Here is a 12316-nt window from a genome sequence, read left to right on the forward strand (position 1 = left end):
ATATAAAGTTTCATTCATCTGAACGAATTTTACCTGGTGATGTCACTGAACATTAAAGATAGAGAAGAACAACACAAAACTGGGTTTTTTCACTAATGAAAAATTAACAATACCTCGACCCCCATTAAATATACAGATGCCACCATCTCTCCCATCGTGGATTTTGTTTCTTCTTAACGTAGGATTACTATCTGTTTTAATCCAGACTCCAGCCATTGCATTGTCAAATATCTCATTGTCTTCTATGCAGCCTAGACCTATAAATGTAAAATTTAGATTTTAATGTAAATTATTATTTAGAAGGTATATTCCTAAAGCTTATTAATGCAGAAAAAATGATGGGTTAAACATACCAGAATTATAAACTAGAATTCCACCATTCTGTCCTCCCCAAATTTTGTTGCGTCTAATTTTGGGGTTACTTCCAGTCCTACGAGTGAGAAAAAGAAATCAGTATCATTTCAGTCATCCCCATTTGTATATCATCGTTTACAATAACAAGCCACACTCATCATGGAAGAACTCCATACGGCCAGTGAGATGGCTCAGCCCTTACACCATGGCTGACGTCCTGAACTCACATGATAGAAGGAGAATTGAATTGAAAGCTGTTCTCTGAACTTGACATCTGTACCTTTGTGCACATACCTGCCCACATGCGTACACAAAACAAAAGCTCTTTTATAAATTAGCTAGTACTTAAAAGTTTGATTAATCCTGTTTTTTTCCACAGAACCACATTTTGTGTCATTTAGCTACAGAGCCTCCATAACTAAGTTAAATGACTTTACATCTCTTCTCATATAGAAGTTAACCGTTCAATTTATAATCATGGAAGACTCTTAGGCCAGGTGTGGTAAGTGGTATATGACTTTAATCCCAGAATCTGGGATGCAGATAGCTGGATTTGAAACCAACATGGTCTAAATAAAGATCCTGTCACAAAGAACAAAATTCAAACATCCCTCTACCCCAAAAGTCAGGATTCCATAAAATATTAAAGAGTAGATATAAACAGTCATTCATGCTAGACATGGTTCTAAGGCACATATTTAATTCTAGCATTAGAACTGTGGAAGTCGAGTCTAAGTCAGATCTGACTTCGAAGCTAGCCTGGTCTATAGAGTAACTTTAAAAGTTTGTTTAATAACTATAGCATAAAACCAAAAGTTTCCATTTTACAAAATGCCAATGACATGCCAGGAATAGGGTAGGGTAGGTGGCAGCTGAGCTACTCTGGACTGCATAAGAGAGAAATGGGCTCTTGTGGCATCTAGTATTACCTCTTGAATAGGAAAAGCTAAATGTGCAAAGACAAGTGAATGCACACAACAGAATGCCCATTAAATACACAATTTCTATAGTCCTTCCCAAAAGAAAGGTAAGTAAGAAAGCATTTACCTTATCTGAACCCCTGAATACATATGATTGTAGATGTCATTATCTTCTAGAACACCATGTCCATTGTCATAGAAATAGACACCAACCTAAATTTGAGGGGAAAGAAAGGAACAACTCTTTCACATCCTACTTTTTTTTAATAAAGCATTACTGATACAAAGGAGACCAAGTAAGTGCACTTGCCTGCTTGCCACTGTGTATCCGGTTTCTTCTCAGTACTGGTGTGCTGCCCGTTGTCACCCAGACGCCAGCCAGAGTGTTGCTGTAAACTTCATTCTCTTCTATTACGCCTTGTCCCTTTTCATGCTGAATGCAAGTTAAACTGGTTACTGTACATGTTGTCACAGCAAACAGTCTAAATGTGCTCCTCCCTCATCAGTTCTGCCCTCAGTTGTAGTGTTTAGGCTTTGGTTTTTTTTTTTTTTTTCTTAGCTAGGTAAAGAAATGATGACAACTTTCTCCTTTTCTAGTGTTAGTAACTGAACCTAAGACTTGTGAATTAAGAATATGCTCAGCTATTAAGCACACTCACTCCTTCCAACACTGTCTTTTCCCCTAGTCTTTAACTGCTCAGCTATTCTGCAAGCTTTCCCTGCTCGTTACTAAGGTTGTCAGGCTTGTGGCACAAGCACCTTTACCAGTTGCACCATCTCACTGGGCCCCAAACTGCCCTTCCCCCTTGAGACAGGGCCTTCAAGTATAGTAAGGGCAGGCTGGAACACGTTGAGTAGAGCAGGCTGATCTCAGAGACCTGCCTGCCGCTGTCTTCTGAGTGCTGGAAGTGCAGCTGTGGGCCACTACACCCAGGACAATGATGATTTGTAGTTTCCTTAGTTCTTTCACATTTTTTAGACAGGCTGGCCTCCAACTTCTGATCCTCCTACTTCTTCCTAAGTTGGGTAACACACCATCATAATATTTTTTGAAAGGTAGCTTCTACTTGAATTTAATCTTCTAAGGCTTTTAAAATACCAACTGTATAGTTTTTATACTTTAAACACATCATACTAAGAGGAAAAGCATTTTTTTTTAAAGGAACACTTTTTAAATGTGTAAACATATCAAACGGGTTTCATTTAGCAAAGTTATTAAAACTTTGGCTGTAAAACCACTCCAAAATAATAAGGTCTCAACGATATCAGAATTTTTTTTACCACCTTCAGAAAAAAAAATTTAAGATTGAGGTAGCTGTTTCATTTTAAGGTTCTTTCTTTTGGGGGTGGCAGTGGTAGTTATAATTTACACATTGCTTTTATAGAATTTCAGATTCACAGTCACACTGACAAAACTCCAGTGTGCCACACAACACAAAGCAGACGCCTCGTGCGGTGAGTCACCCTGTAAGGGTAGCTGGGGGCAGAGCACCTGCAGGCTTGGCTCTGTGTTTCATGACTTGGCTGTAATGCCTGAGACCCACGTGGCAGAAGGGAAGAGCTGATTCCCACCAGGGGTGTTCTCACCTCCCCGCTGAGAAGCGGCTGGCATCCCCTACCCACAAACACACACATTTATGTACCAAAGTACTCAGCTACATACATATCAAAACTAGAAATCATTTATGTATTCAAAGGAAAACTAAGACTAGTACTTAGTTTACATACTAAAGATACAAATTCATAATCCAGAAGTTTAGTATATATTCCTGTCACGTGTTTCTCTGTGTCAAGCTCCCCATGCAGCCAAGCTGGTCTCAGATCTTTCTCTCACTGTGGTAATTTATTCCCTTCTCACGAAGGGACCCTTCCTAGCACACCCACAGCCGCCACATCTTTTTTGTTTCTAAGTGGGTCCTGGAGTCATCCTGCCTGCATGGCAAGTGCAGTGCCCACGAAGCCACCATGCAGCCTAGGTCCATGCTGGGATTATGGGCCTTCAAACCTGGCTACCCTAGCTCTTTTTTAATGACATAAGAGTCGGGAATTTAACTGATATTTTTAATATACGGCTTGAACATGAGAATTAAGAGAAACAGAGATACTTAGAAAGATGTCTCCAGGATCATGCATATATGGTTCTTTTTTTAAGTTTTTGTTGAGACAGGGTTTCTCTGTGTAGCCCTGGCTGTCCTGGAACTCACTTTGTAGACTCAGAAATCTGCCTGCCTCTGCCTCCCAAGAGCTGGAATTAAAGGTGTGGGCCACCACCGCCCAGGGCATATAAGGTTCTTACTAAGTCACTTTTTGAAGTTTCTCCTTCCTTCTCTCCCATTTCTTGAAGGATCTCATGTTGTCCAGGGTAACCTTGAATAGGCTTATACAGCCTACCATGGCACTTGGTACTTCTGATCCTCCTGCCTCTTCCAAATCCTGGGATTATAGGCTTGGGGGCTATGAGGCCTGGTTTAAGTGGTGGTGGGAACTGGATCTACTCCAGGTAAGCACTCTACCAATGAGGCACATGGCTAGTCTTGGGCCTTGATTTTCATGCACAAGCTTAAGTAACAACATTCATTAACTTACCACATAAATCCCACCATGTTGTCCATCATGAATTTTGTTATGTCGAACAATAGGACAACTGTTTGTCCTGATCTGAATTCCTGCTAACGCATTACCTATTTAAAAATAAAGTTTACAAAGTCAGTGTTTAGAACCCAGTAGTGGGAGTAATTTTACGTCAGGCAATAGTAGCAATTCATGTGCTAGAATCTTAGTGAGCATTACGAGATAAAGTTAAGAGGACTAAAGTCTAAGTAGATGCAGAGCCGTGGGCAGATGAATAGTAGAGAGCAAGCAAGCCAGGTTGTCAAATAGTCTACTTGTTTCCAATATGACTTAGAGCCAGTGTTTAAGCCACTTCATGCTTGTTTTCTAACAACTAGAAGCATTGTGTCTCTCTCACAGAACAGATGTGCATACCATGTGTCTGGCACATGGTTTGCTGAACTACAGTGTTAGTAAGGGGCACTTCCCTTACCTACTGACCTTAAAGTAGACTGGACTTCAACATTATTAGATATTTAGTGAATGCAAGAAAGTCAAACACAGTCCTTAGGTCTAGGGTCTCATTTATATTTTCCTGAGATATTTGGGATAGTACCCAGTATACATAGCATTGAGTAAATGTTTAAGTATCCAAGAATAATCTTTGACACTTTATATTTTTAAGTTTTATCATTGTTTTCTGTATTATGTTCTCATGAATATCCATGGATCACAGACTCATAGACACCCTGGAACTGGAGTTACAGATGGTTGTGGGTACTTTGACTTGAACCTGGGTCCTCACAATTGTTAAGCCATCTTCTACTCTTTTATTGAGACTTACAGAGGTACCTCAGCAAACACACCACGTTTATGTGACATGTGACCCAAGAGGTATGCGATTCCTTGCCCTAATGTGCTACAGAACTGCTCAAGGTCTCCAGAACAAGCAGGTACTCAGGTTCATCAAGAAGAGGGTGGGGTACAAGCAGAGGCAGCACAGGCAGCTATGGGAAAAGTGCGTGCCGAGGCCAGCCGCCCCACATGTCTATCCACACACATAGATGTCTCCTCAGTCAGTAATCCATGTGTGTCGCATTTGTATGCACACATCCACACAGAGGGAAGAAAAAACAAGCTAATGTGTAAGTTTTACACAACAAAATCATATACTTGCCATAAATGTCATTTCCTTCTATAAGGCCTCGTCCGTCACCAAAGATGTAAACTCCTCCTTGATTTCCATTAAATATAGAATTCCCCCTATAATGTGAAATGAGATTTTAAAAAATCATATACTTAATAAAGCTTATTTTACTATCTGTGGTAATATGAAAATCATTTAGCTTCTTGGGGCTTAAAAGTTTCTTAATTTGCAAATTATGGCTGCCTGATTAGATATTTCTAAATTCTCTTTTAGTCCTTTCTAGTACTAAGGGCTGGGAAAAAAAACAAAAAACCCTACCTATTATCTAAAATGCAAAAGCATTTATTTATGTCTACTTTTGCAATGCTGAATTAATACAAAGACTATTACTGGGCAAGCTCTGAGCTACATCTTCAGATCCTAAATAATATTCCTTTTGCTGTTTTAATTTTTTTTAAAGAGTCTCAGTATACAGACCAGGCTGGCCTCAAACTTGTGGGGTTCCTCCACCCTCTGACTCCCAAGTGATAGGAATATAAGTGATAAGTATCACTCCCAGCTCCAAAATTAAACACTTAAAACAATTTCTTTAGCTGGCTTAGAAACATATAATGAAAGTTTGCAGTATGTTTTCATAAAGCTAATAGATAACTTGACAATTAAAACTAAATCAGCCAAGCATGGTACTGCATGCCTTTAAACCCAGCACTCAGGATGCAAAGGTAGGTGGACCTCTGAGTTCACAGCCAACCAGATACACAAAGACCAGGTACCTCATTGAAACAAAACAATGAGCAACACAGCATTTTCAACTGCTCATAAAAGAACAGAACAAACAACATAAAAAAGTGAAATAATTATACTCATTTAGATGCATCCAGAAAAACCCATTTTACATCAATCAGTGTGTGCACGTATATTGTGCAATTGGTTTTTATTTTTTATTATTTCTAAAATTTTATGCGTGTTTTGCCTGCTTTTATGTATGTGTGAAGGTGTTGAATCCCCTGGTGGTAGAGCTATAGACAGTGTGAGCCACCATGTGGGTGCTGGGAATTGAACCCAGGTCCTCTGAAAGCGCAGCCAGTGCTCTTCACCGCCACTTCTCCAGCCTCACACACAAAAATATTTTAAGAGCAAAACAAAAACAAAACCAACCTGTATCTGTAATTATGCAAATACCTTATTGTTGGGTCACTATTTGAGGTAATCCATACGCCTGCGAAGTTGTTTGCATAGATTTTATTCTCTATAAATTGTCCTCTTCCTTTCTCATGGACATATATTCCTCCGGTCTGCCCATGGTGAATTTCACATCGAACCACTGTGGGATTAGCATAGGCTTTTACCTCAAAGCCTGCTATCCTGTTTCTGTGTATGTTGCAACTTTCAAAGTAGCCCTGAAAAAAGTTAAGATCTGTATGTAAAGGCTACTTTCTAAATAGAAATGAAACAAAAATGAAAAACTGACATTAAAGTTCAAATGATAATACAGAAACAATACAGATCTTCTTTCTTTTTTTGAGACCGGGTTTCTCTGTATAATCCTGGTTGGCCTGGATCTCAACAGACCAGGCTAGCCTGGAACTCAGAGACCTGCTTGCCTCTGTAAGGAATAAAGGCATGTGCCACCATTGCCCAGCAAATTTTCTAGTTACTATAAATGCATTCAAAGGTAGGAAAGAAAAGCATGTAAAGTTGTACTCAATAAATGTAATTATGTACTTAAAACGTATTACCCTTTGGGGCTGAAGTCATAGAAAACTGTTGATTATTTTTATAAACACTGCCCAACTGCAGCTGAATAGACAGACGGCTCTAGGCTCTATAGCTAGGAGCGCTTGCTGTCCTTGCAGAGAGCTTGGGCTTGGTTCCCAGCACCAACTCACAGCCATGTCTTTAACTCAAGTTCCAGGAAGGCCAAGAATGTGCTCTGGCCTCTGGGCACCAAGCATGCATTTGGTACATACATGCATACAAACAAACAAAACACTTACACAACCAATTACAACAGATTGGTTGGAGGGTGGTAAAAATAATTGCCTACTCTGTTTAATCCTCAAGAGCATAAAAAGAGAAAAATAAAAATAGTTCCAATAAATCGACTTGTAGAAGATGACCTACAGTTAGGCACAACAGGCACAACACACAGGCCTGGATGCTCTGCAGGCTGATGAATAGAAGACTGACCTACAAACAACCACTAAGTATGGTGGCCTATGACGCACCTGGATGGCAAAGGAAAGGCAGAGGCAGGAGGATGAAGAGTTCAAGCCCAGCCTTGGCTACATAAAATGTTTGAAATCATCCTGGGTTATATGAGATCCTGTCTTAAAAACAAACAAACAAACAAACAAAAAAACCCATCTATTTTGTTAAGATATAACTCCAGTAAAATTATACTGGAAATATAGCCAAACTGTAAAGCCAAACTGTAATATGAACTTATATTCATTGTAATAAAACTATAAAAGCTCTTAAAATTTTATGTAATTTTATTAATTACCATAAAGTAGGAAGTGCAAGAGACTCACCATGAAATAAACCTCTCCAAATTAAAAAAAGAGCCAAAACATGGTGCTGTATGTTTATATTCCAGACTTCAAAAGACAGGAAGGGATCTTAAGTTCAAGGCCAGCCTATGCTATACAGTAGAACCTCTACTAAGTAAATAAATAAAATTAAGTAAAATTGGAGGAAGAAAAAAAGAAAATGGTATTTCCATTGAAATCAGTGCCCATAACCCAAATTATAAATTAATTTACAAAGCATCTGCCAAATCTTGCATACTCTGAATAAAAAAGACACTAATTTAATGTTACCACAGAATGTCCTTAGAGTAGAGTTCTCAAGTAACAAATGTTACTAAGGCAAGCAGAGGATCTTTTATTGAAGTTAAAAGGCTATCTGGCTTGTCTTTCTGAAACTCCCATTGGCAGTTATTAAGACTTAGGGTAGGGCCGGAGAGATGGTTCAGCAGCTCAGAGCACTGGTCGGTCTTCCAGAGGACCCAGATTCGATTCCCAGAACCAACAAGAACTCAAAACCGTCAACAGATCTAATACCCTCTCTTCTGGGCACCATGGGCACTATATACACATGGTACACAGACATACATGTAAGCAGAACATACACTATATGAAAATGAAGGGGGAAAAGAAAGACTTAGAGGACAGGAGCTGCTGCTAACAGTTTATAGGTAGGGGCCCCTCTCATGTGTGCACCAAAACCAACCCAACTCCTAAAATATTAGAATATACCTCTTCCCCAAGCCAAACTCCCAAATACTTGGAACCTCAAACCAGCTGTGTTTAGAGGCATGGTCTCTGGAAAGTGATTAGGACTAGATAGGACCACCAAGTGGAGCTGGTATGATTGGATACAGGCTGTTTGCTAAGAAAAAAGTGACGAGACCAGGAGAATTTGGAAACATTTTTATGTAGCCCTGGAACTGTAAGATCATAAATGTTTTCAAGATTTACAAAGGAATTTGTTGGCCTGGAAAGACAACTCATCCATTAAGAGCACCTGCTATTCTTGTAGAGGACAAGAGTTGAATTCTCAGCATGCATATAGTTCATAATCATCTGTAACTCCCGTTCCAGAGGATGCCCTCTTATGGCTTGTGTGTGTGTGTGTACGTGTACACACTCTAGGCATGTCAGTGTACAACTTTAAACCCAGTGCTCAGGAGGTAGAAGCAGGTAGAGCCACCACCGCCTGGCTTGCAGTGTAATTTCTAAGCCAGTCAGAGGTACATAGTGAGACCTCATCTCAAAAAGAATCTCCCAAAAGATTATGAGCAATGGGATAAAGCTGATTGAAAAGTATTATTTGGCTAGCATACGCCTGTAATCCAGGCACTCTGGGAGGCAGAGGCAGGCAGATTTCTGAGTTCGAGGCCAGCCTGGTCTACAGAGTGAGTTCCAGGACAGTCAGAGCTACACAGAGAAACCCTGTCTCGAAAAAAAACCAAATCCAAAAAACAAACAAACAAAAAAAGTATTATTTATTTCCTTATTTGTAAAAGACAGGGTGCTCAAACACACAATTAACAATAATAAACTCTGAAGTTATAGCAAAACTTTTTACTTTATTTTTCTTAATTTCTTTTAAGCCAAAGTTTAATTGTTTTTTAAATCCCAAGGCAGAAAATCACTTGGGTGTTTGTATATATTAAGTGGGCACATGTATGTGGAGGAGCAAGCAAGCACACATGTGCGCACAGGGTAGGCTAGGGTCAGTCCAGGTGTTTCCCTCCATTTGGTTCACCTAATTCTTTAACAACTGTCTGTAATCTGTCATCAGTGTGGCTTGTCCGTGTGGGCACAGGTGCTCTTGGATCTCTCTGGAGCTGCAGTGCAGGCAGTCATGAGCTGCTGGAGCCTTTGAGGGGGAAGCACTGCTAACCTCTGAGTCTCTCCAGCCCTCTTCCACTTATCTTTTGAGAAGGGGTCTCTCAATGAGCCTTGAGCACCCTGATTTGACTAGATTAACTGACTAATTGGCTTCTGGTTTTATCTTATCTCTTATTTCCTTGGATCTGGGATTACAGGCAAATAATGTAGTACTCAGTGTTTTAGATGGATTCTGAGGGTCCGAACTCAGGTTCTCCTGCCTGTGCAGCATCCATTCTACATAATAAGCCATCTCCCAAGCCCTTAAAATCTCTTATGATTTATTTTAGGCTTATAGGAATTTAAATTCTAGGAATGTAGTATACACAGAAAAAGATAACTTAAAAAAACTGACCAATAAATATGAATATATTTAAAGATAAATAATAAACAAGTATGCGGTTTTAGTGTTTATTTTGATGTTCTTTGTAGTTCTAGAGAAAACAAAGCAAAATTTTAGAAAGGACATGACTTCCAGCGGTGCAGTGCCAGCCCAGGATGAGCTGGAATCGGGCTGTAATGGAAATCACGGCACTAAGGGATCCCTCTCAGCTGTGTCTGTCACAGCACAACAGTACAGCAGCAAGCCCACAAGATGGACAGGCCACAGATACACTGCTTTTTCCTCACAATCTGTAATGTGTTAGAACGCCTCTCAATAACCTTAAATGGAACTGTGTAAATCCATTAACACTGTGTTGAGTTTTTTGAAAAATACTATTATAATACTTGTAAACCCAAATCTGTAAAGAAATCCCCAGAAAACCCGCGTACAGAGTATTAAGACAAGGAGAAATTACTGAAGTGAACTTTAGTAACTAACCATCCCCACAGGTCCTTCATCAATGAGGAGCCTGTACTCAGGCTACATTACCTTTGTACCTCTATTTGTGAATGACAGAAAAGCATTCATAAATATACTTGAATTGTATATAACACTTGGACACATCCTAAAGAAGACACAGGAAGAAGTATAAACATACAGTACCATTAAAAAACAAAGATGGTTTTATTTTTGTCTTATGTATGCGAGCACATTGTAGCTGTCTTCAGACACCAGAACAGGGCACGGGACTTTATATCAGAAGGATGTGAGCCACCATGTGGTTGCTGGTAACTGAACTCAGGACGTCTGGAAGAGTACTCTTTACAACTGAGCCATCTCTCCAGCCTGAAAATGACCCTGAGAACAACTTCTTAACAATCTTATTTCAATATGCTTCTAATAATTATCCAGACTCCCTCTCTCATCTGTCAGTAATAGAGCTCTATTTCAATAAATATGCCCCCTCCAATCTCTCTCTCAGCCATAGAGGCTAGTCTTGAGTTTGTAGTCTGGAAGACGTCTTCTCCTATGTGCTAACATTGCAGGAGTCAGCAGTGAGCCTTCCTTCTATTCTCCTTCTGTTTGTCTACACAGATGAAGCCACAGTCTGAATGTTAGATAGACTGGTTTCTTACGTTATAGGGCTGACACTGACTGAGTTAATGTAGAAACTTGGCTTCTGACCTAAACTCTTTAGGTCTAAGCAGCATTTGAAAGATGGTATTCATCGTGGTTTAGTTCATCTGGAATCCATATTGTTCTTTGCACCCACTTTGCACCTTGGACCCACTGTGGTCAGGTAGTGTAACTAATACACCACAGCAGGCAGGTCTCCCCACAGTCCTATTTGTCACCACCTTTCCCGTGTCTCTGATGCCTATAACATAGAATGCTGGCAAATGCTGTGTGAGGAAGACATAAAATCAAAATAGAACATCTAAACGTTAACTATCTTGTCTATCAGAACAGAGTCTTTTATGTAGGCCTGACCTGCTTGGAACTTGATATATACGGCTCAGCCTGGTCTCAAACTTCTGGTGAGACTCTTGCCTCTGGTGTTGGGATTACAGGCCTGTTCCATTACAGTTATCACTATTAACACTATTCTAGAATAATGACCTGAGGGAACTCTAAAAGTCAAGTCTAGAAGATTATGTAAAATAAACAGCCAAATTTAGGTGCTCAATAATTTCTGCCTGTTAAAAGATGGCTTGGTAGTTTTGTTTTATTTTTCCCTAGCACTGTTTTAATATATCCAAGGTTGGCCTTGATTCTGGATCTCCCTGCCTCTACCTAGCAATGTCAGGATTATAGGATATTGGCATATGGTCATACAGAGAAATAAAATGGAAACCAAATTAACAATGAGAGAGGCTGGACAGAACACTTGCCTACGTTCTCCAGGTCTGAGGCTCGACTTCAATACTGCTCTCTACCAAAGCAAACAAAACAAAGGAACAAACAAAATACGCCTCAACAACTAAGACTACTATGTGCAAAGTATAAACACTACAGATAAGCTGTATTAGACTCACAATAGTGCTAAGTAAGAGTGCTTTTTTTGGGGGGGGGGGGCTCATTTTTGGAAATTCTTATTGTACCTGATATGGAAATAGAAATACAGACTCAGACATACAGACACATACCCTTTCCCCATTGGATTCCATGAGATTTCTACATACATTCAGTCACGAGAACTACTGGGTCAGGCTTCAAAGATCATTATCAATTCGATGAATTCTACCATAAACATATTTTACTGGATATGATGCTTTGGGCATGAGAATTCATAGAATTTTAAAGTATGACTTAAAAATATAGTAATAACCCTTCAATTCAGACAATTTGATATAAAATAACGTTGAAGCAGGATATGTCAATCGGCAGAGCCAGCTTTTATCACAAGGATAACTCTTACCATGCCATGATCGAATGTGAACACACCAACATCACGTCCATGGTGAATGTGATTCCGTCTAATAATTGGATTTCCATGATTTTTAACCCAAATCCCAGCTAATGCATTATTAGAAATTTCATTATCTTCATATATTCCCTACAAAAATGAGAAATAAACATTAGTGCAGTTTCAAGTATATTACTAAAAAATAGTTAAGATAAA

At 39.4% G+C, this 12316-nt stretch overlaps 1 protein-coding gene across 2 annotated transcripts in view; it reads right to left on the reverse strand.

Moving 5' to 3' along the window:
* Positions 1-12316, reverse strand: part of Fbxo11 (F-box protein 11) — a 72549-nt gene that overhangs the window by 4348 nt on the left and 55885 nt on the right. For both annotated transcript variants that reach the window (XM_052186578.1, XM_052186579.1), the window contains exons 11-18: positions 12113-12250; positions 6154-6371; positions 5002-5087; positions 3861-3955; positions 1585-1707; positions 1402-1487; positions 354-430; positions 114-257 (exon numbers count right to left, since the gene is read on the reverse strand). In XM_052186578.1, coding sequence (XP_052042538.1) covers positions 114-257; positions 354-430; positions 1402-1487; positions 1585-1707; positions 3861-3955; positions 5002-5087; positions 6154-6371; positions 12113-12250 — 967 coding nt within the window. The remainder of the gene's footprint in view (positions 1-113; positions 258-353; positions 431-1401; positions 1488-1584; positions 1708-3860; positions 3956-5001; positions 5088-6153; positions 6372-12112; positions 12251-12316) is intronic.

Source organism: Apodemus sylvaticus, chromosome 6 (genome assembly GCF_947179515.1).
Source record: "Apodemus sylvaticus chromosome 6, mApoSyl1.1, whole genome shotgun sequence".
Lineage (NCBI taxonomy): Eukaryota > Metazoa > Chordata > Mammalia > Rodentia > Muridae > Apodemus > Apodemus sylvaticus.